The sequence below is a fragment of the Haliotis asinina genome, chromosome 7, assembly GCF_037392515.1.
Source record: "Haliotis asinina isolate JCU_RB_2024 chromosome 7, JCU_Hal_asi_v2, whole genome shotgun sequence".
NCBI classification, from domain to species: domain Eukaryota; kingdom Metazoa; phylum Mollusca; class Gastropoda; order Lepetellida; family Haliotidae; genus Haliotis; species Haliotis asinina.
Genome location: NC_090286.1, coordinates 57,629,628 through 57,655,383, shown reverse-complemented (window position 1 = coordinate 57,655,383; position 25,756 = coordinate 57,629,628). Strand labels below are relative to the sequence as shown.

The following is a 25,756-nucleotide window of genomic DNA, read 5'->3' as shown; positions in this document are numbered from 1 at the left end:
AGTAATACCTCGTTGTTGTCCAGTCTCAGTAAACATAGTCTCAGTGTATTTCGTAACGCTCCACCACTGAGTCTATCAAAACCTAGTAGCAGGTCGCGTCAAGTAACCTGTTAGCGACCAATGACCGTTCATCAAACGCGAGACGGTTAAATAGATTTAACCAATCAGACAACGGCTACTATTTAGGGATCTGAGGGACTTTCAAAATATTCAGGTCACTGACACAGATCTCTCCACATACAAAAATCTGCATATAACACATTTATTTGACCTGCAGTATATACGATTTGGGGTTTCTGTTGACATGTTGACCATTAGCTAATATTTCTGCAAGATGACAACCTTGAATAATGCCAAAAACACTACTTTCAGCGACTGTTTACTCACCGTTGTCATGGTTGTACGTACGCCGTGTGCATCACCCGGAAGCAAGCGTACGCTAAATCGCATTCGGAATCGTTCGGATACGAACCTTTTCGAAATAAAAAGTTCAGAAAGTATGTGCGAATGTCCACTTTCGCGATTTGGTAAGCTGTGTTCTGATTGGTCAATCTCAAAGTTTACCTGACGCGACCTCCCATAAGGTTTTGTCAGACTCAGCGGTGGAGTGTAACGAAAAATACTGAGGATAAGTTTACTTAGACTGCGTTGTTGTCAGTACATTTCGTATGTTAAACATTTTCGCTCATTTCATTAAACCCATACACACCGATATACGCACCTACTTCTTAATGGCAGAGTGTTGATGAACATCCTTTCATGAACATTTTTAGTACATTAAAACTATTTATTGTCTTATTCCACCATGCAGTTATATAACTTTCAAATTTCAGTTGCATCCAACAAGCCAAGCGAAATCGAGGCTTCGAATATTCAGTTCAACCTAGCCGATATATCATGGTACGCTCCTATAGAGAAGCGCAACATCACTGGTTTTCGCTTGGTGGTTACGGACACCGTGACTGAGGACAAAACCCGTCTTAATCTACCTGCTGTCACTGAACATACCATTACCAACCTATACCCAGACAGGAAGTACATAATCACAGTCCGGTCAAGGATGGGTGCAACGAGAGGCAAGAAGTCGGAGGAGTATGTGTTCAAAACGTTACCTTTTAGTAAGTATAGACACAAGCAAATACGGGTGAGTGTTCAGTTGTGTGAGTCGGGTTTAAGGTCCTTATTTATTTCACTCTGTCAGGTGAACGTGTGTGGGAGGTGATGTGTGCTTCAGACGTTTGCTCGTTATAGTTAAATACGTATATGGAATGATGCTTCCATCCATCAGTGCATATTAATAGCAAACCTTGTGGTTACGAATCCACGATCATCAGATCCTGTGAGACCTAAGGGACGCAACTGTGCATTATGCATCATGGTGTTATTGCCAATTTGGTAACTGCTGGAAGTGTATACTGTTTACACGACAGGGATAGTGCGATGGGTTTATTGTTGTGATCACACTTGTTTCACGTGAGGATAAATGTAATTGTATATACATTCCCCCATAGTACCTGCCCCACCCGCCAGCATCAGCGCTGTTGCTGCGAATGACACTTCTCTTGTGGTGGAGTGGGTGCCAACCGTGAATGATCAGACTCGTCGCTTCGTCGTACGCTACAACATCGCCTACGGCAAGCAAAGACACAGACCCGAAAATGAGGAGAGTGTGCAAGTTTCAGGAGATACCAATATGGCGGTCATCACGGCCTTGGAGCCTTATACGACGTACAGAGTGCGCGTGCGTGCCGAGACGTTGACTGAGACGGGGCAGTTTAGTCTACCGATCCACGCATCAACATGTGAGGAGAATACCTGTCTTCCGATTCTTGTCGCTTTTCCATCATCATGTAGTTCAACATTTTCATTGAATTTTCTTCAGAGAATCCATTCTGATAACATCACAAAAAGTACAGCATTGAATGCATATTAAGTTAGGAGTCTAAGCTTTTGATAATTCTCACCAGTGAAATCTGACAAACCCGTGTCCCTGAGACCAACACACCTAGAGTTCAACCAAGTTGCTGTAGCCTGGGACGCACCTATCGAAGAACGGGACATTACTGGCTTTCAACTCGTGCTCGCTGACGTCACAAGCGGGGAGATGACGCACCTGAACGCGCCCCCTACAGAAAGATACACCCTGAGAGATCTAAAGCCTGACAACGGGTACACGTTGACTGTCACGTCACAACTCCGTGGCCGGAAGGGGAAGACGTCGGAGAAGATGTCATTCAAGACGTTGCCGTTTGGTTAGTTGCATACCCGCAGTGAGCGCATGGAATATGATATTCTTGCTTGTAAATATGACGTCATTATCATGAATTCACACTGATACTTCTGCATGGCATAACTTGGTGACAATGACAGATGTGTTATTGTGTCGACGTTGAGAGAGCATCTTGTACATCGCTGTCGTCCGATACGACTAGATATCATAGCTCGAATACACTGCGATAATGTGTCTAATAGAATGTGGTTCCATTTCTTTGTATCCATCCTTTGAAACAGACGATTCTTACGACTGTTTTACTACATCTGTCAGATCTGACGGTCTCCTATGTCAGTTTAATGCTATTATCCACTGTGTCATTCACATCTGACTGTCCACTGTGTCTGTCACATCTGACGGTCTACTATGTCTGTTTAATGTTACTATCCGCTGTGTCATTCACATCTGACTGTCAACTGTGTCTGTCACATCTGACTGTCTACTGTGTCATTCACATCTGACTGTCCACTGTGTCTGTCACATCTGACTGTCTACTCCGCCTTGCACTGCCTCCTTCTCCCATCACGTCTGACCGTCGACTATGTCTAGTGCACATGGCCTCTCCCGCTTTCTACTATGAGTATGTCATTCTGTCAGCAACGTCTGTCAGAACTACGTTATACTTCTGTCAGACATGATTGTCTAGCACGTATGCCACATCTCACTGTCCTCTACGTCTGTTACGTCTAACCATATTTACTGTACCAGTCCCGGAAGCTCCCACGAACGTTGATGCGACTGCCATCAGCGACACCTCAGTGTCGGTACAATGGACGTCCACGGATGACGAGGAGACTAGCGGCTACATTCTGCGTTACCACATCGCCTACAGCAAACTGGGGTCTCCGACGGATGCGGAAGACAGCGTGCAGGTGGATGCAGGGAGCAATGAGGTCGTCATCGCTCAGCTGGACGCCGAGACAAACTACAGGATGAGGGTGCGGGCCGAGACTCTAACCGAGGAGGGAAAGTACAGCAACTTTGTCCGAATCAGAACTTGTGAGTACTGTTTTATACATTGCCTCAATATACGCGCCTGCCTAAAAGTCTGTATCCCAAACAGATGTATTTAATGTGTAATCTACGGATACAGCACGATGGTACATTGTCCAGTGTTTAGCACATACTCTCGCTGTGCTGAAGCCTAAGGTTCAGGGCCTAGATTTTCGAAGCTGACGTAGCTGTAAGATAGGCAAAAGTACTATACCTTAACATTAACTTAGGACTGTCTTTGCGCTAAGAGAGCTTTGAAAATCTAGGCTCAGGACCTTAAATAGTGCATCACGTGAAGCGCAATACCGTACATTGGTGTCCACGAACGTGATATTGCGGGATTTTTGTAAAATATCGACATTATACCACACTATCCGGAAAAAACATTGCTGTGGCCATAATTGTGTGTGTATACCTACAGCACTGACTATGGTTATACCCTTCATATTTTTCAGTAAGATCGGACAAGCCATCGAAAGTTGTCGTAAAAAGGGTACAGTTCAACCAAGCTGAGGTGTCTTGGGACGCACCTATCAGCGAACGAGGCATCACGGGCTTTAAGCTCACGGTTGCTGATATCACGGGCGGGGAACTGATATACGTGGACACGCCCCCGATTGAACGCTACACATTGACAGGACTGAAACCTGACAACGGATATACTGTCAGCGTGATGTCACAACTCGGAGAGGAGGAAGGGAAGATTTCAGATATGATTGAGTTTAGGACCATACCGTATGGTTAGTACATCAATGTCAGATGTCCTAGCAATGTCCTAGCGATGAACGTACGTATATAAATTTATTTCACCTGAAACGTGGGACATATATATATGTACTAGTATATCGACGTAATATAAGTTATAAGTATAGCAACCCGTTGTACTTGAAGGGTCTACATGTCTTACCTCTATGCGTAAGTGCCAATAATCATAATATCAACCTGTAACACCTTTGGATGTCGTGCACAGCGCACGTCGACGTCTATACGTAAGAATATAAAAGGGCTACAGCTTGGCCGTCGATGATATTTAGCTCGTAAACGTATGCATAAATATGTACGTGTAATAGATGGATGTTCGAGATTTCAAGGCGTTGTACGTTATACGGTATTAAACCTTTTACTTATGCGAGAGATTCAAGATGCTTAGTGGTGGAGGTCGTAGCGATGCAGTGTTGAGCCCCTTAACGCCCAGGATCCGTGTGTCGGAAAGCAAGGTGATTACTTCATGACATATCATTGATTTCACATGTCGTGAACACACATCTGTGATGTCATCTCACTCATTGTTATCGTTGAACAAAGTGACCTTCCACTATGTTCCCTCCGTTGTAGAAGCGTCAAATAGGGAAGAACCATGCGCGACATGGCGCAATAATTATCGGGTTCATCGTGACCGACCCACGAAAACTGATTGTGACCACTAGTACTCTCTGCTATTTGCCTTCAGTAATCAACTGACGACATTGTCATTTCCACAGTACGGCACGATACAGCTTTGTACAACAGTGATATAACGACAACCTGTGACTTGTGGTGAAGCATGTCTACATTTCGAAATCTATTTATATAGATTGAGGAGCACTATATGAAATGAAGAGCACTATATGGAATGAAAACAATCTGGATCAAAGAACGCTAAACTGATTGAAAGACATGGATTGAAGAGCGCTGAACGAATTGCGTGGGACGTTTTGACTTGGAAATATGGATTGAAAGGTTTTATATGGATTAAACAGAAAACCGAAAAACCACTTGTGGATTGAAGAGCTCTTAATGGCCTGTTTGCATGCATCTAAATAATGTTTAGTAGATCACACTGTGGCCCATAGTCTGTCGTACATACCCTGAAGCAAATGAATCCAAGAAAGCCCACACATGTCTAGAAAATGTGGCAAGTCTAGATTTCCACAGCTTCAGGAAATGATGAAAGTCTCAGGGCTCTATTTCTATATTTTTAAATATGTTCAGTAAAGTGTGTTCATTTCAGAGGATAGTTGTTAGTCTATGTGGCCCAATGCAGTAAAACAGCAGCTGAGAAATACGTTCTATGTCCACGCGAAATGCATACGTTTGTGATATCCTCATCACATCACATGGTCTACAGCTTCTTTTCTTCATATGTCCAGACACAATTCAAAATCTCTATTCACATCTATGCTGCTCGTGCGTTTTAATACTCGGTGTGTATATGTTGACCTTTTGCTTTCACATTGCACATTTCCTTTCTGTAGTGTTCACCTTATTCCTTGGCAGAGTTTAAAATTTCAAGACTTAAATTCATTTATGTGTCTGCAATGCGATAAATGCCAGCAGGACAGACAGAGCAGCCCGTGCTACAGAAACCAGCACCCTTTGGTATTTCATTATTGAACTTCTATGAGGGGGAGAATGCATTGAAGCAACTGGAAACATCACTCAACGGACACCATGGCTACCTTTACAAGTTCCTGTACCCTTAAGAAAATCAGCACTGTCAGATTTTGTTGAGCTGTGCTTACAAACGGACTGTGTGGCCAGCGAGGAATATCCAAGTTATCACTCACGTTATATCAAATTAACTGTAAATGTTTAAAGGGCATTTCGAAGTGGAATGTTAACGAAAAGCAAGCTTTGTGGATGTCAATTTGTTCATTGCGAAAAGCACGACTTTTCGGTGTTCCTGGTAAGGAGCAGGTGTACATTCCGAAAAGTCGTGCTATTCAGAATAATGAAGATGATAACCATAAATCTTGCTTTTCATGACCTGAATGTATTTGTCACAATTCATAGTTAAACTATAGAATCTGTCGAAACGGTGATTCTTTGTAATTGCCGCTGATGTGTCCCGTACTTTATCAAGTGTATGTTGTTTCACTTGCAGTCCCTACCTCCCCAGTTGGTGTTGTTGCAACGCCTCTAAACGACACAGCTGTCATGGTGCAGTGGACGCCAACAGTTGATGATGAAACTCGTCGCTACGTCCTGAGTTACAAAGTCGCTTACACCAGATTAGGGAGCGGAACGGAAGGTGGAGCTGAGGAAAGCCTGTCGGTAACTGGGGACTCCCAAATGGCTACGATTACCTCCTTGGTTGCAGACACTAGCTACAGAGTGCGTGTACGCGCTGAGACGCAGACGGAAAAGGGGCAATATAGCCTCCCGAATCTTGTGAAAACATGCAAGTAGATCAACAAGTTTTGTCCTCAGTGGCAGATGTAATGTACATGTGACTGTCTACTCTATTCCATGTCCACGTCCTAACGAGAAGTGTTCATGACTGCTCTTCCTTGCACCAAGTGTCTATTAGTCCTCTTATTAACAAAAAGTGTCTATCACCTATTTGTCTTGCAACACGTATCTGTTAGTCTACCAGTGAACACAAACGGGTCTATAACCTATTCTCCATACTATACATGCGTATTTTAACCTTTACGCTTACTAGATACATGTTCGTGCATCTCCGGCATCTACTTAACTTAAGGAAAAGTGTCTATAACCTATTTTCATACAACACGTATCTGTTAGTCTGCCAGTTAATAAACAGGGTATATAACCTTTTCTCCATACTATACACGCGCATTTTAACCTTCACCGTCACTAGATATATACACGTTCGTCCATCTCTAGCATCTGTTTAATTAACTACGCTTGCGTTTGCTAACCTTTTCCATTAACGTAGATGTGTCAACTGATTAGCTCATACAAGTGTATACGTCCTTTTCCTAACACATTGACATGTTAATCGTCTCTTCAAAATATACCACGTGTCTTTTAACCATATTCATAATCGTACGCTTTCCTGCGTGTCTATGGATCCTCTTCCGATGTAGACGCATGTTAAATACTATCCACATGTGTGTTAACCGTCTTCCTCTCTAAGCACGTGTATGTTAACCTTTCACACGCACGTTAATCATCGGTATAGCTTCTAAAACTTCTCCTTAACGTACTTGAATCCTCTCCTTTCTAATATCTGTGAATAGACGTACTCCCCGTGATTCTGTTTACCCTCTCATACGGTGCAATGTTTTTTGTTGTTTGTTTTGTTAAAGATGATGATCTGTAACCATATTACCCTTACAGATGTGTCTGATAAGCCTCAATCGCTGCGTGTGACAGACATTCAGTTTGACGAAGCGCAGGTATCCTGGTACGCCCCTGTTCAACAACGCAACATCACTGGATTTAAGCTTGCTCTGGTCGATGTAGTGGAAAAGGACGTACAAGTTCATAGCCTCGGTCCTGTCCTTCAGTTTACTTTTGAGAGACTGAAACCAGACCGGAAGTACACACTGACTGTGATGACTCTACTTGAGGACAAACAGGGCAAGGTGTCAGACGTCATGGAATTCCAAACACTTCCGTTCGGTAAGTAGGTTAAGGATTTATTAGCATCATCGTTCTGGATCTATGACAACGTGGAACTGTGCGAGGATATCTTCAGCAGTTAGGATCCGCAGTTCGCTCTTTCGAACCCATTATTACTTCCAGTGGAACAACATCAAGAAGTGTTAGAGGATTTTCCGAGCGCTTCTTCATGTATGCTTGAATACCACAGAACATACCGGCTGAACACTGCTGTGTTACCAGGCAATGTATTTGCGCTTTAACAGGTTCCACAACATACTACACAGAAACAGTTACATGTCATACAAGAACATGCATTTTACTGCACTTGACATAAACAATGCCCAACGGCCCCCATATGGATTGAGTATAACATGTCAACGCATTTTACGGTAAATTTTATGTTTTTGAAATGAAGCATAATTGTATTATAACTGAATAAGTCATCGCATGCATCGTATTTATCGAAGTGAATGTTGGGTATATCTGCAGTGCTGCATGTATATAATACTGAAAGCCTGCTTACATGATGTGAAATCCACTTGTATCTTGAATTGTTCTTGCTATATGAACTTTGTGCATTTCACAACCGAGGGGATATCAAACGGCGTTGAACCCAGCATACACAGAACTGGAATATTGTCGCGAACTATTTTTTCTTGTTATTTTTCTCTTGTTTACATTCGAAACGATTGATTGTCAAATCCACACCAGTAGTGATTTCGTGGACTGTGTTGATTCACAAATATTTGTGAATGCGTAGGACCTAATATAGCATTGTTTGCATTAGTCTGAAGTCTGAGGTCGTCCTTAGCATTGTGCTGTTTGTTCAGTACATGGTTGTTGACGATGTCAATCTCTACCTTTGTTCTGGTGGTGGTTGGTCGACCTAACTGGGGTTTACCTGCCAGACTCTTCATTCATCAATACACGCTGGTGATTGACCCATCACCAAAGGACTATTGATATCTCTAGGGGACTCAGTGTTGTAAGTTGTTTCTAATGAGAAGGGTACCAAGCAGACTAACTTAGTTATCAGTATTCATAACAACATCTTACATATGCAAGGTTCTAACTGTATGATATCCCAACATATACTGCATGCGAGATACATGACACATGGAGTATAGGAAGCATGCCATTCTTGCAGCATGAATATCATTTCTATAACATTGTTGGTGAATCGCAATGAATTAAGCGTTCGTGTTTCCAAACCTGTTTCTGATTATGCGCACGTTTTGAGATGTGTTTCTTGATACAGTCAGACAGCGGTTTATTGAAGTTGACGACATTTATAAGTACTTCGAGTTATCCGATGTTCGACACACCCGGAAATGATGATTAAAGTATGTGAGTGAGTTTAGTTTTACGCCACTCTTAGCAATATTCCACCTATATGGTGGAAATAATCTGAAAAGTGGTCTGTAGATAATCGAATCTGGACCTGACAATCAACCGATCAACGGCATGAGCATCGATCCGCCCGAATGGGACCGATGATATGTCAACCAAGTCAGCGTGCCTGACCACCCGATTCCCGGTAGTCCCCTCTTACGACAAGCTTGGGTTACTGAAGGTCAGCATTCAAACCCGGACCTTTACGGGTAGGTGATTAAAGAAGAAATGACTGTAGTATATGATTGTAACGTCCAAGAAGAATTATTTCAATATGTAATGAGATAGGAGAGCTGTGTAAGGTTCGACATAACGGAAACAGTGTGCCAAAGTTAGAAATACGCAGGGAGGAAACTTGTACTTTCGAGACAAGGGTACCATCACCACACCAGTGATCGTCATAACAGTGTTTGTGTGTGCCTTGTGTAGTGCCTTGTGTAGTGCCTTGTAGTGGCATCTAATTTGTACAGTTTCCTTTGATGGCTTGTGTAGAGCATTATGAACAGGACTGCATGTGAACCGTCTAGACTGTCATTAACAAATTGATTTGATAGATTGACTCTATGTACCTGTTGTTGTCTCTATTGACGCCCCTGTTGGGTTTCAGAGCTGAACAGGTACCATGACCATACGGTTCTTGGGAGCCGATTACATTGGATGCTGGGTATTTTTATTGTATGATTTGCCTCGGCATCCAGAGTAGGATAGGAATCGTTTCCTCCTTTATTCAAACAGTTGTTATAGACCGCAATATCTGTGTTATGTAACCTGCCATGTACGGATCATCAAGTGACTGACGACAACACAAATGAGAATACATTTACCACCTGCACTGCTAGAAGATGACGCGTGCTTTATGAATGCTGAGCGATACTCCAATGTGAAGGATAATAACACATGTAGGCGTCAGAGACGGTATCTGCTGTACATCGTGTCAATAATCTGAAAGCCGACCGAACCTGTCACACCGTCTAGTTCAGTACCTACTCCTATATGTCATCAATACATATACTGAGGTTCAAAAGAAACCACATGAAGACAAAAAAGGGGAGGATTCTTGACGTTTGTCGCCTGACATGGAAAGAAAATCAAATCAAATATATTTTTTTTTCTGAAATGTCATTTCCAAATACAACCAAATGGATTCAATCTGGTGGAAACAGGGAATTACTAAATGCGGGCTGTTCTTAACTCGCACATTCAATACTGTCAATTGTGCAATACCCAACTTTGAAACCGCTTCCTAATGTATGCTTGGGGAAAACAAGAAGGGATCACATGAAAGGGCAAGTATTCCTGTATTTCGTTCCTTCACAAGCTTCTTATCGAATTGCCTTTGAAGAAACCTGGAAAAATATAAGGGAACACTTGTGCTTTCATGGGATCCTTATATTTCACATCTTAACCGTGCATTACTCAAAAAAAAGAAGCGCCTTACATATACGGTCGCGCGACTGCTGTTAATGTCTACAGGTGGGTTACGGTGTTATAGGTCTATATGTTGACATTCGTGTTGCATTAAAGGTAGGTCGAAATCCCGTTCTTAAGCATGACAGAATGGGTATTGTAATCAAAGCAGAATAACAAAGTTATTTCTAATAGCGCTAAATGAGATCTCAGGATGCTTTGAGATTCTGCCTAAACTACTTGCCTCGCCGTCTTTCTGCATGGGCTTCTCGGGAGCTGGGCTCTCATAGTTCCTTGCCAAACAGGAATGGGAACTATAACAAACTAGTACGAACCAGCAGTATGCCCTTTGTTAATGACATGTCCCTTGGCAGTTCCTGGTGCTCCTGGAAACATTCTCACAACGCCGTTGAATGACACCGCAATGCTCGTGGAGTGGACGCCAACGGTTGATGAAAAAACACGCAACTACATACGCGGGTACAATATCGTCTACAATAAACAGGGTGACATGCACCGAGGTCAAGAGAGTCTGCAGGTTTCAGGGGATATCAACAAAGCTGTCATCATTGCCCTCGACCCGGACACAAGCTACAGGTTGCGCATTCGTGCGGAGACTCTGACAGAGGAGGGGCTGTACAGCGAACCAGTCTACATGAAAACACGTAATTTACAATTTACTCTCAATCCCTTTAAGTCGCAATAATGACAACTAACTAAAGAAACGTATGTGTAAAGCAGTCATTTATTTGTGATGACCACAAATTTAACTGCAGTGCCAAATTTATCCCAAGCATTGAATCTATCCCTGCAGTTGTGTCTGACAAACCTCTGTCTCTAAGGACCCGTCAAGTACAGTTCAACCAAGCAGAGGTGCTTTGGTACGCCCCTGTCAAAGACAGGGATATCAGCGGTTTCCAGCTTGTGCTGCGTGATGTCCAAGAGGGAACTATGACGGAATTAAAGACACCCCCAGTCTTGCAGTTCACACTCTCTGGCCTTGAACCTGATAAGGAGTACTCACTCACTGTGACATCTGTTCTTGGGGACATTACGGGGAAGACGTCTGACTTGCTTACCTTCAAGACCTTGCCATTTGGTTAGTTGTAAATGTGAAAGAAATATGTTTTTACTGAACAAGAAGATGATACCGATGTTGGCATCTTTGAAAACCTGTTACATGACGAATACATTTTATCAACACTCAAGGATAAATGTTGAACAAATAATAGAACATCTACCCGGAATTCCATTTATCTCAGGATATTAACTGTCCTAGTCGGGTAGACCACAGCCCACGTTGTGTCAATGACCACGTGGAATGTAAACTTTTTCATTGTCACTGCCATGCAAAAAACATGCATAATTTCATTGATATGTAATCTGGACATTTGTCCGGGATGGTATTCACTGTATGACTTCATGCGGACTCTTCTTGGCAGTTCCGGAAGCACCAAGCGATGTCACAGTAACATCTCCCAATGAAAGCACTCTTGAGGTGAAGTGGATGCCGACTCTGAATGACGAAACACGTGGTTACGTCGTGCGTTACAACATCGCCTACACTAAGGAGGACAGAAGCAGAGGCGATGCAGATGAAAACGATGTGCAGGTTGCGGGGGATTCCAGTTTGGTGGAAATCACTTCGCTTGACGCCGATACCAGCTACAGAGTACGTGTGCGGGCTGAGACGTTGACAGAAAAGGGGAAATATAGTGAACCAGTCGTTGTTCAGACTCGTGAGTTGCTAATATGACTTGTAAATGAAGGTTCTTATCACTGCACGAAGTTAGTGGAAAAGGAAAATCTTTTTCTTCCGCATTTTACAAATCACTGCTTGAATGCAGTATGAAGACTCTGAATGTATATATTAAACAGATGATCCATGTATAATATTTCTGCATACTCTCATTAACAACCCATTGCTGATGTCAGATCGATATGATTGCGTTTGCAGTCGAGACAGACAAACCATTGGGATTACAGGCATCCCGTGTACAGTTCAACCAAGCCAGGCTGTCCTGGTATGCTCCGGTCACACAAAGGAACATTACAAACTTTCATCTTGTGCTTTATAATGTCAAATCAGGAAAGGTAACTCGGAGTGTCGTATCACCCCGAACTGTGCACATCTTGTCAGGCCTCGTCGCGGACACGCAGTATGAACTTACCATTACTTCCCAAATGGGAGACCAGGAAGGGAAGACCTCCGACGTGCTCCGGTTCACGACGCTGCCTTTCGGTGAGTCTTTCATAACGACTGCATCAAGTTGCTAATAGATAGTTTACCAGTACGTGAAATGACATTTTCCCATCAACGTCACCGTCGCAAGACTGATCTTATACACGATCCTTTTCACAGTGCCTGATGCACCCGCCAATATCGTATCTCGGCCATTGAATGACACGGCTGTTCTGGTGGAGTGGACACCTACAGTCGACAATGAAACCCGTGACTACGTCGTTCGTTACCGCATTGCCTTCAACAAGTTAGGAACAAGTCAGAGGACGGCTGATATTAGAAGTGTGCAGGTGTCGGGGACGTCAACGACAACCATCATCAACTCACTGGACGCTGATACCAGCTACATACTGCGCGTGCGTGCTGAGACGCTGACTGAAAATGGAGCATTTAGCCAGTCAATCATGGTTCGCACACGTGAGTTTTCATTGGATTCATTGCAGTTATTAAATAACAAGGCAAGGCTCGGACATGAATGTATAACTCCTGGGTCTCTTTTCACGAAGCAACCTTTTGCTAAGGTTAACCTTAACTCCCATTCTTTAATATTGCACTGGGATTACCTCAGTGACTTAGGATCACCTTAGTTCTTTGTGAAACGAGGACCTGCTATATTTTTAAATGGTATCAACATGGCTGGATTGCTTTTCAGTTGAGTCTGACAAACCGCGGACGATGAGAACAACAAATATCGAGTTTGACCATGTCGAATTGTCATGGTATGCTCCCACCGAACAGAGAAATATCACAGGTTTTGAGGTCCTGCTGACTGATAATGTAACTGGAGAGGTCACAAGTCAACTCACACCGCCTAGTTCTCGCTACACTCTCACCGATCTCACTGCAGACCGGAAGTACAGAGTTACAGTGACATCATTGCTTGAAGCACGTACAGGAAAGACTTCTGATGTACTGGAATTTGTAACAAAGCCATTTGGTGAGATGAGAGAATATTAACACATCCTTGTCTCTTTGTAACCGTACCTTGGGAAGAAAATGATATTCTTAACTGGCGAAAAGACATTGGCACATGATAGTAGGAACCAGTCAAATATATTGACATAAAATATTCGTATAATACTTATAATATGTGTTTTTGTTTGCTCGTGTAAGGTTGTAAATGTTTCAACAAAATGTAGTGTTTGTGTATGGTGTCTACCATGCATGAAATATATTCGACTGTTTGGTGTGTGTGCATGAACTATTTTGAACTGACTATCCCATTCATCTTCACCGTTACTAATACCGACACAAGCTGTTATTTGGCACACGGTGTGTCAAGGAAATGAAGTGTGTTTATAGGATGAGCATAATGCCGGTACTGCACTGAAGATCGTATTTGTGTGAGGTTTTGTGTACTGACTGGAGTACATCTGTATCAGTTCTTTGTGATTTATTTCGACCTGTCGATAACAAATGATTTATTCACAGTCACCCTGTTTTGCCCAATTCCATTGCAATGTCCACGTTGTAAAAAAAGTGTTTTTACTGAATTTGATAATCTGTAATTCAGTGCCTGCTGTCATCGAAGACGTGACAGTGACGCCACTAAATCAATCCACCCTCCTTGTTCGGTGGAAAGTGCCTGACAACGTTGGATCGCGCGAGTATATCAAGCTCTACCATCTAGAGTACTCTCTGCTGGATCGATTCCAGAGGGTCAAGGAGACAATGGGCATGGAGGTGGATGAGGGCGAGGACCATGCCTATGTCATGGGATTAGAGCAGGACACTGAATATAGGATACGGATGAGGTCAGAGACAGAGACTCAGCAGGGCAAATACACCAAGGGAATACGCACTAAAACATGTAAGTAGACATACTCATGTTCAAGCTGCATCTGAACATACTGGAATCACTTTGTGAACAACGCATGAGTTTTGACGCCTTGGTCGTTGTATCAACTATTGATCAGCGTGAGAGGCTACCAACGGGATCGCTTGGTCAGGCTCGTCCATTTGCTTGACACGTGTCATCATATCCCGGTTGCGTAGATCATGTTGTTGATCATTGGATTGTCTGATCCAAACAGGATTAATTACAGACCGCCGCCATAGAGCTGGAATATTTGCTGAGTAAGGCGCAAAAATAAGCTCATTCTCTCCCTTGTGGCTAGCCAAGAACTCATTTACGGTTATGCGATCATTACAGTTATGGGTGGCATCAAAGGCTAAAGATAAGAGCTTCCCATTCAGATTCAACGAATGTACGGATTATATGTCTCGCGCAAAGGATGGGGCATCATTCACCTCAGGTTATTTTGTGAAAACCCTATGCGCCATTTAATGAAACCGAAGATACATGCATTTATGAATTAATGAAAAGCACGCAGAGAAATTTAAAAAAATCTATTCTTCAGATAACATTGTGCGTGCACTTGGTCTCTTTGTTCTCACCAAAAAGCGACGTACGAAATGAGCTTAAATATTAGATAAACATTTGCTGATGTCGGAGAGTTTTTCTAGATCTTACTATTGCTCCAAATGTTTTCACATTTATTACAAGATGAAACGATTCGTGATGTTTTTAATTTTAATGATATTTCAAATTTATTGTGATAGAAGCTGTTAAGTACATAAACGTGTAGGCTGGATGGTCTGGTTAGACTTTGATACTATTCCCTTGATGGCTGTTATGTTAATAGTTGATAGCTAATGTGCGTTTTCGAGGAACATAACACTGCAATACTTTTTATTGCTCCGTACTTACGCAACTTTAACGTTGATGTATGATGTGGGTGACATCTATATGCAGTGATGTCTGAGCAGCCCCGACGTCTGCAGGCAACAGAGGTACAATTCAGCTCCATCGGCATTTCCTGGAAGGCGCCCATAAAACAACGAAATATCACCAGATTCAAAGTGATAACCTTCGACACCATTGAAGGGACGGAACAGACGAGGGAGATACCACCTAAACTCAATTTCAGGATCGACAACTTGCTGCCAGACAGAGCATATGGGATCAGAGTGTCTTCTGTGATTGGTGAACAAGAAGGACTGTCATCCAAAACAATTGAGGTTAAAACCAATCCTTACAGTAAGTGCCATTCGTATATTAACAATCGCAACTGATGTTGCTACAGGTTGGCACACGTTTTGATTAGTTAAAAGAACTTGTCCCGATCCTTTTCACGAAGTGAATAAAACCTGTTTAAGGTATATCTTAGTATCTTAGTATCTTAGTATATCGTCATTTGTGTAGATACTGTGAATCTGAAAGCGAAAAGATCCTGGTCATCACATATGAAGATGTCTGTTTCAGTTCCAAGGGCTCCTACTGAGGTCAAGGCCCACGCAGTGAACGCTACCGCTGTGTACGTAGAGTGGAAGGCACCCGATGACCTGTTCGCAAGGCAGTACGTCATTGGCTTCAACATCCAGTACGATCGGTCGCGATCCCGACTTCCGGTTGAGAAGTGGAGTCTCCTGGAGCATTATGGGGGGAAGCAGAACTCACTGATTACCTCCCTTGAACCCGACACGGAGTACAATGTGGTGGTGAGGGTGAACACCAAGACCGAGAAGGGAGATCTCAGTCGACAGATATCAGTCAAAACAAGTGAGTTTATGAATCTCATGCTCGAATCATGTCGTGCAGTTACACAAGTGACTGTCGCGATGCAAAGTCTAAGCAGATTTGGTAACCATTTGTAACATTGTTCAAGGCATAGCGTATACCATAGTAATCAAATGAATAAGTATCAAATGAGAAAGAAATGTCGATGCACCATGCATATTTTATGCATATAAAACATTTCCTGTTATTATTCGTTAAAGAATGCGTTTGTATCTTCTACTCTGAATTTTGGCTGTGCCTATCAACAGAACACAATGATCGTGTGTTAGAAATACATATGGTATTATATTAAAGTGGTATCTGCTGAGCCTACAAACCTGAAGACAACGCGGGTGACGTTTGACGAGTTTGACTTGACCTGGGACGCTCCCATGGAAGAGAGGAACATCACTGGGTTCGCACTCTACCTCACAGACAGAACCAACAACAGCCGCATCAGGGAAGAAATCCCAGCTGTCCTCACCCACACATTCCAGGGCCTCACCCCAAGCACAGTCTACCTGGCTGACGTCGCCTCAATACTCCACAGTGGGGAGGGGATACTATCACAACAGATTTCAGTTGAGACAGCGCCCTTCAGTGAGTGTTGCTGTGCAAGAGGATAGTGAACGTGAAGCCATAAATAATGCTTGGATGATATCGCTGTGAATCTGGTAGTTCGGTAGTTTGTATACAACTGTTCACATTTTTGGCGGGATAAACCCCATCTGTAAATACTAAAGACTATGATAGGTGTTTACAAACTCTCATGACGTCATGGTGTTACAACTGACGTGCACCATAGTTATTATAGTTTATAAAATATAGAAGACAAGAAAACGGATATTGAAAAAAAATGTCTGCAGTGGGCGAGGCTGCATTTTCACAAGTGAAGGCTTAGAGAATATGAGTGATTAAGAGAAATATAAAACGAGTGGTAGTCACTCGTACCTCGTGGGTTATTCTTTTTATTACCGATTCTGTAATTAAACAGAGAAACCAGTACTTATGACCCCAAAACCGCATCTTCTTCTGTAGGCTTTTACAACTTAATCGGCTGATCTGTATTAATGCGTACATGAAACCAAACCAAACTGCTCAAGTAGAATGAAATCGCATGAGAACCACAATATCGTATCGTAGAATATAGTACGGTAAGAAAAACAGTACAATTCAACACTTTCCAAATTCGTTTGATGGCGACTTTGTTAGCCATACCTTGCTTTTTTTTTAATGAGTACAGCGACATATTCAATACTTAATCGTAGATCGCAAATATGTGAGGAAGTGAAATCCCAAATATGACATATGCTGCGCAAATATGTGGATCAGGCCTACTCGTGACAGAAGCTGGATGGCTGCTGGTGATACAAAACAGCAAAATGAAGTCAGTTGCTTTAACGTTAACTTTTGAAAGCGTGAAAAACTGCAAGGGAATAATATAACGCAGGAATAGTGAACCTTTTGAGAAGACAGTACAGAATTATGAACATTTGGTAATATTTGGAACGATAAGTCTAAATTTAATCGATTGGCAACTGTGTAAGACAAATAAGCGATCCTCACCACCCGATGGTGGCATGTTTGCTGAAGACCATTTCTAACCCCGATCTTCCCGTGTCATCTACCATCTGCACATTTCTTTCGTACTCTTAACATGCTTCATCTGTATCACCTATACGAATGTGAACAATTATTTTACTTCAAAATGTCACATTGTTTCTTGTAGTTCCTGGTGCTCCAACCGAAGTCCAGGCGAGGTCATTCAACTTTTCCACCATAGCTTTCCAGTGGCAGCTCCCAAGTGACCGCGCCTCCCGTGTCTACATTAAGGGCTCCCAGATCTTGTATACCAAGCTGAGTCGGGATGCCAGTCCCCCTGTTACTAGGCAACACCAGGTGCTCGGTCAGGGAGATTCTGATCTTCTGACGTCACTCGAGGAAGACTCCACGTACACTGTACAGATCCGGGCGTTCTCTGACACAGCCGAAGGGAAGCTCAGTCGAGCCATCACAATATCAACCCCTCCGCAAGGTACCCGTGTCTTCACAATATCTGCCTTAAAAATATCTCCACCTCCGGCAGATAACGATGTCAATTATCAATTCCAGGTCCTCTGACAATTAACTCCGTCATCACAGCACTCGCTCCTTCATTTTGTCACAATATGATTCCCTGAAACGAGTGACTGAGTCATTTCCATGTCAGTCTCTGATACTACATTAACCATGACTTTGAGGAATGACTGTCATCACATTATCAGTACATCTGACAAGCTGTTGCCGTCACTATATCAGTTCCACTGACAGATGACGATGCCATCACAGTATGAATCCCTCTGACCGATGATCGTGTGATCACACTATCAATCTCTCTGACAAGTGATCGTGTGATCACACTATCAATCCCTCTCACAAGTGATCGTGTGGTCACAATGTCAGTCCCTCTGATAGGTGATCGAGTCATCACAGTATCAATCCCTCTGCTCTCTGCCAGGGACTATTTTATAGCAGTTGTCCCAGCCATACAGGTAACTGTTTTAAAGCGCTATCCGCCTGTTAAGATAACATCGATTGGATATTGTATGATGAGATCATTTCCTACATTTCCAACGCATTTATTAGCCACTGCACAAGATTTGTGCTCGTTGTTAAAGACAAAAAGACTCAACTGTTGTGTTAAGTGTGACATTTGATCCTAAGTAATATCTACCATCGAAAACGTAAGACAACCCTCAGGTGAAATCGAGTGATTGCAGATAACTGATTTTGCAGCTTCCTAAATCATTTTGACGTCATTGGCTATCACGGAGTTTATACATCAAAATGTTTCGTGACTTCACTTTGCTATCGGCATGACTGTAACTATTTGTAACATTTATGCCAAGGACAGTGATATTTACTGAAATATGTGGGAGAATGATTTTGTATGAAAAATAGAATGGGAGAATAGAATATCATTCTCGTGTTAATACGAGCACCCTACTGATTAATACCCATGTTTGTATGTATATATGTATTATCAGAATACATGCAGATGTAATATCTTGTATAATACCTACATATCAAACATACGAGTCTGACGGTGACTTGCTGTTCATCGATATGAACCTTCCTATTACAGTCCCGGACTGGTCACCGGAGCTGTTGACTGCGAGTGTAGAGTACGACGCGTCCGTGAGGCTGGAGTGGTACGTCCACTCTCCAAAGGCTGCACTGGACCATACCCTCAAGTACGAGGTGCAATACTTCCGTCTGCCGGATCCCTACAGTGACATGTATGTGAGGGACCTGGCGTCAGGGCCCACTATAATTGACAACCTGGAGTCCCATTCCACATACTCTTTCCGGCTGCGAGCATACAATCCCTCCGGCTCCGGGCCATGGAGCAGACGTCTTGAAGCCACACTAGACGGACCAGGTACAGTTCTCCGAGTTTGTCCTACAGGTCTCCATACATGATCAAACAGTATTTTGCCTAGACGGATTCAGTAAAATGTAGAAACGCTTCGATATCCAATACATTTACGGGGAGCAGATGAATACCTATACATAGAAACAAATGTACACCTCTGGCTTCCTGTAAATCTAATTATCTGAGTATCACTCTGCTGTGTACACATCTGTTAACTGGTTCCGCATTATCCCTGCAGTTGATCTGTCCTCTCTGATTTGTTTGTGTATACATGTACTTATCGTCTCCCTGTAAATACTGGTATATTAAATGTCTTGTACTCGTGTCTCTATCAAATGAAGAAGGGGCAAGAAGTAGCCTAGAAATGTCGTGTCAGACGATATACTCGTCTTATTGGACACACATAGTCAGGGATATGTGTAAAATTTGAAATTGTAAATAGTGATCTATTTGTTCCTTGACACACAGATTAAATATCTATCCTAAAAATAGCAATATCCCTAATTTGATTTGTCCACTATATATGTACTATGATTGCAACATTAGTGAACAGACTACTAATGCATCAAATATTATTGAACAGAAACAGACATTTTACAACGAGCAGAAAATGTAGAATCGGTCAATTTCAGATCTTGGCGTCGTGGACATCACACATATCAACAGAACCGGGCCGTATTCCTCCAAGGTTCGCTGGGTTCAGAGGGGCAGGACGGAATACGACGTCCAAGGTTACCGCGTGTACTATACTCCCATCGACTACAAGTTCCAGCCGGTCCCAGGGCAAAGGTTCCTTGATTCAGTGGGAACTCGGAACCGAGTAGACATCATTCGTAGTTTGCGTCCAGAGCAGTACTATTTCGTACAGGTTGCTGCTTTCGCTGACGAGGGAATCGGAAGACGTTCAGATGTTGCCTTCCTTCCCGACATGGACTATCCGCGGATCCTGGTGGGACCACGTGACACAAAGATTGCTGCCAAGCTGGCTGTAACTTTCTCTTGCAAAATCGTTGGAGAGCCAGGTTATGATGTATACTGGAAAAAGGGTCCAAAACGGATTACCAGGCGGTTATCAAGATTTCAATATAAAATTGATAACGGGACGTCAATATTAAGGATCAAATCGGCTCGTCCACGTGACACCGGCACATATGACTGTATACTAAACGTAAACAATACTTTGTACACAAAACGTGCAAAACTGGAGGTATACGACCAGGCAGGTGAGTAGCTGTGGAACTGTGTTTATGTCACACAGATGTGTCTTCTGAAAACGTGTGTTATCTTGACATATGTTTTAATGCATGGCACGCATATATGTGTGTGTTCATATTTCTTTAGGAAACAAGAAGCCTTTCAGGTCACTTTACTGTTATGTGCACGACATATTTTATTTTACTGTTCTGATCTTTGCTCACGACCACTTTCCTAAACATTTACAGATGCACGAGATTCTAACTCATGGAAATTTATGATAGAGAATATTTCTAATGATGGTAGATACTTCACACAAAAGCTGTCAGCATTTCCTCAAAAGTGAGTCATACTTCGAAAGTGAATACTAACCAGTTTGTTGTTGTTGTTGTGCTTCTTCTTGTTGTTGTTGTCCAGATTCCATCTGTATGATGACGGTCTGCAAGTAGGTAAATCTAGATCAGAGATCCCACAGTTTGACATCATGATCATCGATCTTGGTGATGGAATAACAGTATGAGTAAAGACATTACAAGCTGTCCTTTAGTGAAATATGTTGAAGACAATGTATTTTGCAACGCATGTTCATATCAGTAAACGGAAACCTGGTACGCGTTTACAGAAATTCCATCCGGGTACCCATCCTTCACCCGTAACCCTACTCTGACGTCCGTAGAGACTGGCTCCAATACCTCTTTCATCTGCGAAGCGTCGGGAAATCCAATCCCCATCATCAAGTGGCACAAGAACAACATCCCTCTCCTGGAGAACAACAAGTTTGTCATCACCCAGATCGGTAAGGCTCAAGTAGGACATTGCTGCTTGACGGTCTGTTGTCAACCACAGTCATCTGTGAACTCGCAATGCACTGTTATTCAGTGATAACGTAGAGGGACCATAGATAACTCAACATGGATTAATCAGTGATAACGTAGACGAAAGCCGTCCAACTCGACCTGTATTATTCAGTGAGAGCGTAAACATGAGCAGTCAGATAACTCAACATGCATCATTCCGTGATAACATAGACATGGGCAGTCAGATAACTCAACATGCATCATTCCGTGATAACATAGACATGGGCAGTCAGATAACTCAACATGCATCATTCCGTGATAACGTAGATGTGAGCAGTCAGATAACACAACATGCATCATTCCGTGATAACGTAGATGTGAGCAGTCAGATAACACAACATGCATCATTCCGTGATAACGTAGATGTGAGCAGTCAGATAACTCAACATGCATCATTCCGTGATAACGTAGATGTGAGCAGTCAGATAACACAACATGCATCATTCCGTGATAACGTAGATGTGAGCAGTCAGATAACACAACATGCATCATTCCGTGATAACGTAGATGTGAGCAGTCAGATAACACAACATGCATCATTCCGTGATAACATAGACATGGGCAGTCAGATAACTCAACATGCATCATTCCGTGATAACGTAGATGTGAGCAGTCAGATAACACAACATGCATCATTCCGTGATAACGTAGATGTGGGCAGTCAGATAACACAACATGCATCATTCCGTGATAACGTAGATGTGGGCAGTCAGATAACACAACATGCATCATTCCGTGATAACGTAGATGTGGGCAGTCAGATAACTCAACATGCATCATTCCGTGATAACGTAGATGTGAGCAGTCAGATAACTCAACATGCATCATTCCGTGATAACATAGACATGGGCAGTCAGATAACTCCCCGTGCATCATTCCGTGATAACATAGACATGGGCAGTCAGATAACTCAACATGCATCATTCCGTGATAACATAGACATGGGCAGTCAGATAACTCCCCGTGCATCATTCCGTGATAACGTAGACGTGGGCAGTCAGATAACACATCATGCAATATTCACTGATAATTTAGTCGAAAGTTGTGCGATAGCTGATTAAGTATCATTCAATGATATTGTAGATGTTAGACGTCAGATAACCAAAATGCATCATTCAGTGTTAATGTGGACGTAATCTAAGGTGCATCTTTTAATAATAAGATACACGTAGACCTAACTCAAATTGCATCATTCAGGGATAATGAAGACGTAGCTCAACATGCATCTTTTAGGGAAAATGAAGACGTAGCTCAACATGCATCATTTAGGGAAAATGAAGACGTAGCTCAACATGCATCATTTAGGGAAAATGAAGACGTAGCTCAACATGCATCATTTAATGATAATGTAGACATTAGCCTTTGGATAACTAAAGCTTGCGCCAGTCAGTAATAGTGTAATAGTGTCAGAACACAACAACTGTGAGGTTTACAAACGAGAATGAATGAGATGTTAGTGTTCTCACAAAGGCCGAATTCGAGTGCCTTTTATTGACATCTGCCATAAACTGAAACACACGAATGTTTACCTGTACCCATAATTGAAAGGTCAAGCGTTCTCTCACATAACAGAACTTGCAGCAACGACAATATATGTTTTGCACGAGAACCAACCAGTTATTTATTCACATTGACACAAACCAATAAATATTTTGCGCATATTTGATTCCAATACCCCTATTACAGATTGGATGTATGTAATTAATATCACAGCATGTGCATCGGCGATATGGCACTTTGGGCGACTCACATCACCACGAATCGTCACATACGTAAAAAGTTATGTATGTATGATCCCTATGAATCTACCATAAACTGTACATGCTAGTATTGTAGAATGTGCATCAATGACACTGAGTGTATTGCACGTGCCCCAAGCGGCGAGTGGCGTCACAAACCGCGTGTGGTTGCAGGTTCGATTCACGTGATGGAACTGAAAATAACCAGCGCAGTAACAAGAGCGAATTAATTGAAATGATTAAATGAAAACCTCAAAGCAGGCCTAGGTCGTACAAAAGATTCAAACGGAAACCTTTCTTCTCACAAGACAGAAGTAAAACAGCAGACAATGTTTTACATGAAAGTAAAACCTCATTCTAAATATTCAAAGTCACTCGCCGCTTTCACTGTGTTCGGATGTTTGCTGAAAGGAAATAAGCCCTGTCTGAATATTTGAATGACGTCAACTAGGTTTATAATCATAATAAAAGAACTGGGCCTTTATTTACATTTATTGAGCGCGGACCAGCAGGTACTCCCATGTTCTAAAGGTTGGTCCAATAACTCCTGATACACTTCTAATAACTTAACCAGCAAGCATATGTTACGGTAGTTTTTTGGGTGAGCCATCCCCCACAGGCAAGCACCAAGGCGTGTTCGAAGGCGAGTTATGTCACGTGATACCTTTATGAATGAGTGAGTGAGTTTAGGTTTACGCCGCACTCAGCAATATTCCAGCTGTATGGCGGTGGTCTGTAAATACTCGAGTCTGGACCAGACAATCCAGTGATCAACAACATGAGCATCGATCCGCGCAATGGGGAACCGATGACACGTGTCAACCAAGTCAGCGAACCTGACCACCCGATCCCGTTAGTCTTATCTTCCGACAAGCACAGTCGCCTTTTATGGCAAGCATGGGTTGCTGAAGGCCTATTCTACCCAGGGACCTTCGCGGGTCACTTTATCAATGACGTGGGCAGATCGACTGAAAATGTCGGGAAACAAAATTCAGAAATATCTGCGAGTCGTAATACACTCATCAAATGATTCAATGATTGTTACGTACCTGTAGTTGTTTCCTATTTCAAAGTGTCATCGCAGTGCCTTCATATGAACATCGGCGAATGTTACATTAAACTAAACATATTAGTTTGTAAGTGGATATAGCAGATACAATTATCTGAAAATGTTATTATTGTAGATTTTACATTGTTCAATCAGCTGTCGTCGTAGCCGACATTGTGTTTACAATGTCATAAATCATAGGATAAGGTTTCGAGTGACAGTCGTTTTCTTAGATGATAGGAAGTGACCGTTAAAATATAAAATGCGTTTCGCAAATTCCAAGCGTCCGAATTTATCAAGATAATGGAAACTCAATCATCTATTCTTGAAAAAATCACGGAACTCTGAAATAAGACCTTGGCATACCAGATGTGGCCTGCTAAAACAGCTACGATCCGTCAGGTTAACCAGTTTACATAATTCGAAGACAATGATAACATAAGAAGAAAATCCTGAGGTCTTATTCAGGGATAACGTAAATAAAGCTAAATGTGGATCGGCTGGACAAGCACTGTGTATTGGTTGACTGTGTGTAATGTTGGTCACTCTGTCAACCCTATAGCTGTATGCTTACCCGAAACGAATCCGGGTATCTGCTACCAGGTACCCTGTCCCTGGTATCAATCACAGGAATCGTTGAAATTCCTGGCCTTGTGCCATACCCCCGGCGTTACTAGTTGACGTAACGGAGGAATTTGACACTGTTTGGCGATTTTTAGTTTACAGGTTGCTTGTGAAAAGGTCAAAGGAGTTAATTTAAATACCCCTTTATGTAGAATCACAGATGAAAGCTCTCAAATACTGGGTAAAACTCTTGAATATGCCAGTATCAAGATTTCCCAAGACATGTTATGATGTGTTTGGTAAAGGTAATGAATGTTAGAAATTTAACAAATCATTGTGGTTTTGATGATGTATTTCTGTCACAGAAGATTACCTGCCCAAAGTCGTTTCATAATTCTTTATCGCAAAGATTAAAAGATGTGTACAGTCAGACCTAGAATTCATCTTTAATGCAGTCGCCCCAAACCACCTTTTTTCATACTTTTATATCCGTTTAAACTATGGAGCAATACCCCCACGATATTGAACCCAGATAATTCCTCGCTTCATTATCTAGATTTAGATGTTGTTCACGAGATCCTATGATGGACAAGGGCACACATTCTAATATTCTAAGAGAAGACATATTGTGCAAAGTTTGTACATTAAATGTAGCTGAAGATGAGTTCCTCGTTTTACTGATATGTCCTTACTCCACTGATTTAAGGACAAAATGTTTATCACAATATTACCATTCATAGCC

At 42.3% G+C, this 25,756-nt stretch overlaps 1 protein-coding gene across 1 annotated transcript in view; it reads left to right on the top strand.

Moving 5' to 3' along the window:
• The window catches only part of LOC137291501 (uncharacterized), a 73,846-nt gene that overhangs the window by 29,949 nt on the left and 18,141 nt on the right, over positions 1–25,756 (top strand). The window contains exons 15-35 of the mRNA XM_067822863.1: positions 834–1,118; positions 1,512–1,802; positions 1,968–2,252; positions 2,981–3,271; positions 3,721–4,005; positions 6,129–6,425; positions 7,331–7,615; positions 10,771–11,061; positions 11,211–11,495; positions 11,839–12,135; positions 12,354–12,638; positions 12,759–13,055; positions 13,291–13,575; positions 14,152–14,448; positions 15,394–15,678; positions 15,904–16,200; positions 16,513–16,797; positions 17,927–18,232; positions 19,322–19,618; positions 20,245–20,835; positions 21,429–21,602. Coding sequence (XP_067678964.1) covers positions 834–1,118; positions 1,512–1,802; positions 1,968–2,252; positions 2,981–3,271; positions 3,721–4,005; positions 6,129–6,425; positions 7,331–7,615; positions 10,771–11,061; positions 11,211–11,495; positions 11,839–12,135; positions 12,354–12,638; positions 12,759–13,055; positions 13,291–13,575; positions 14,152–14,448; positions 15,394–15,678; positions 15,904–16,200; positions 16,513–16,797; positions 17,927–18,232; positions 19,322–19,618; positions 20,245–20,835; positions 21,429–21,602 — 6,291 coding nt within the window. The remainder of the gene's footprint in view (positions 1–833; positions 1,119–1,511; positions 1,803–1,967; positions 2,253–2,980; positions 3,272–3,720; positions 4,006–6,128; positions 6,426–7,330; positions 7,616–10,770; positions 11,062–11,210; positions 11,496–11,838; positions 12,136–12,353; positions 12,639–12,758; positions 13,056–13,290; positions 13,576–14,151; positions 14,449–15,393; positions 15,679–15,903; positions 16,201–16,512; positions 16,798–17,926; positions 18,233–19,321; positions 19,619–20,244; positions 20,836–21,428; positions 21,603–25,756) is intronic.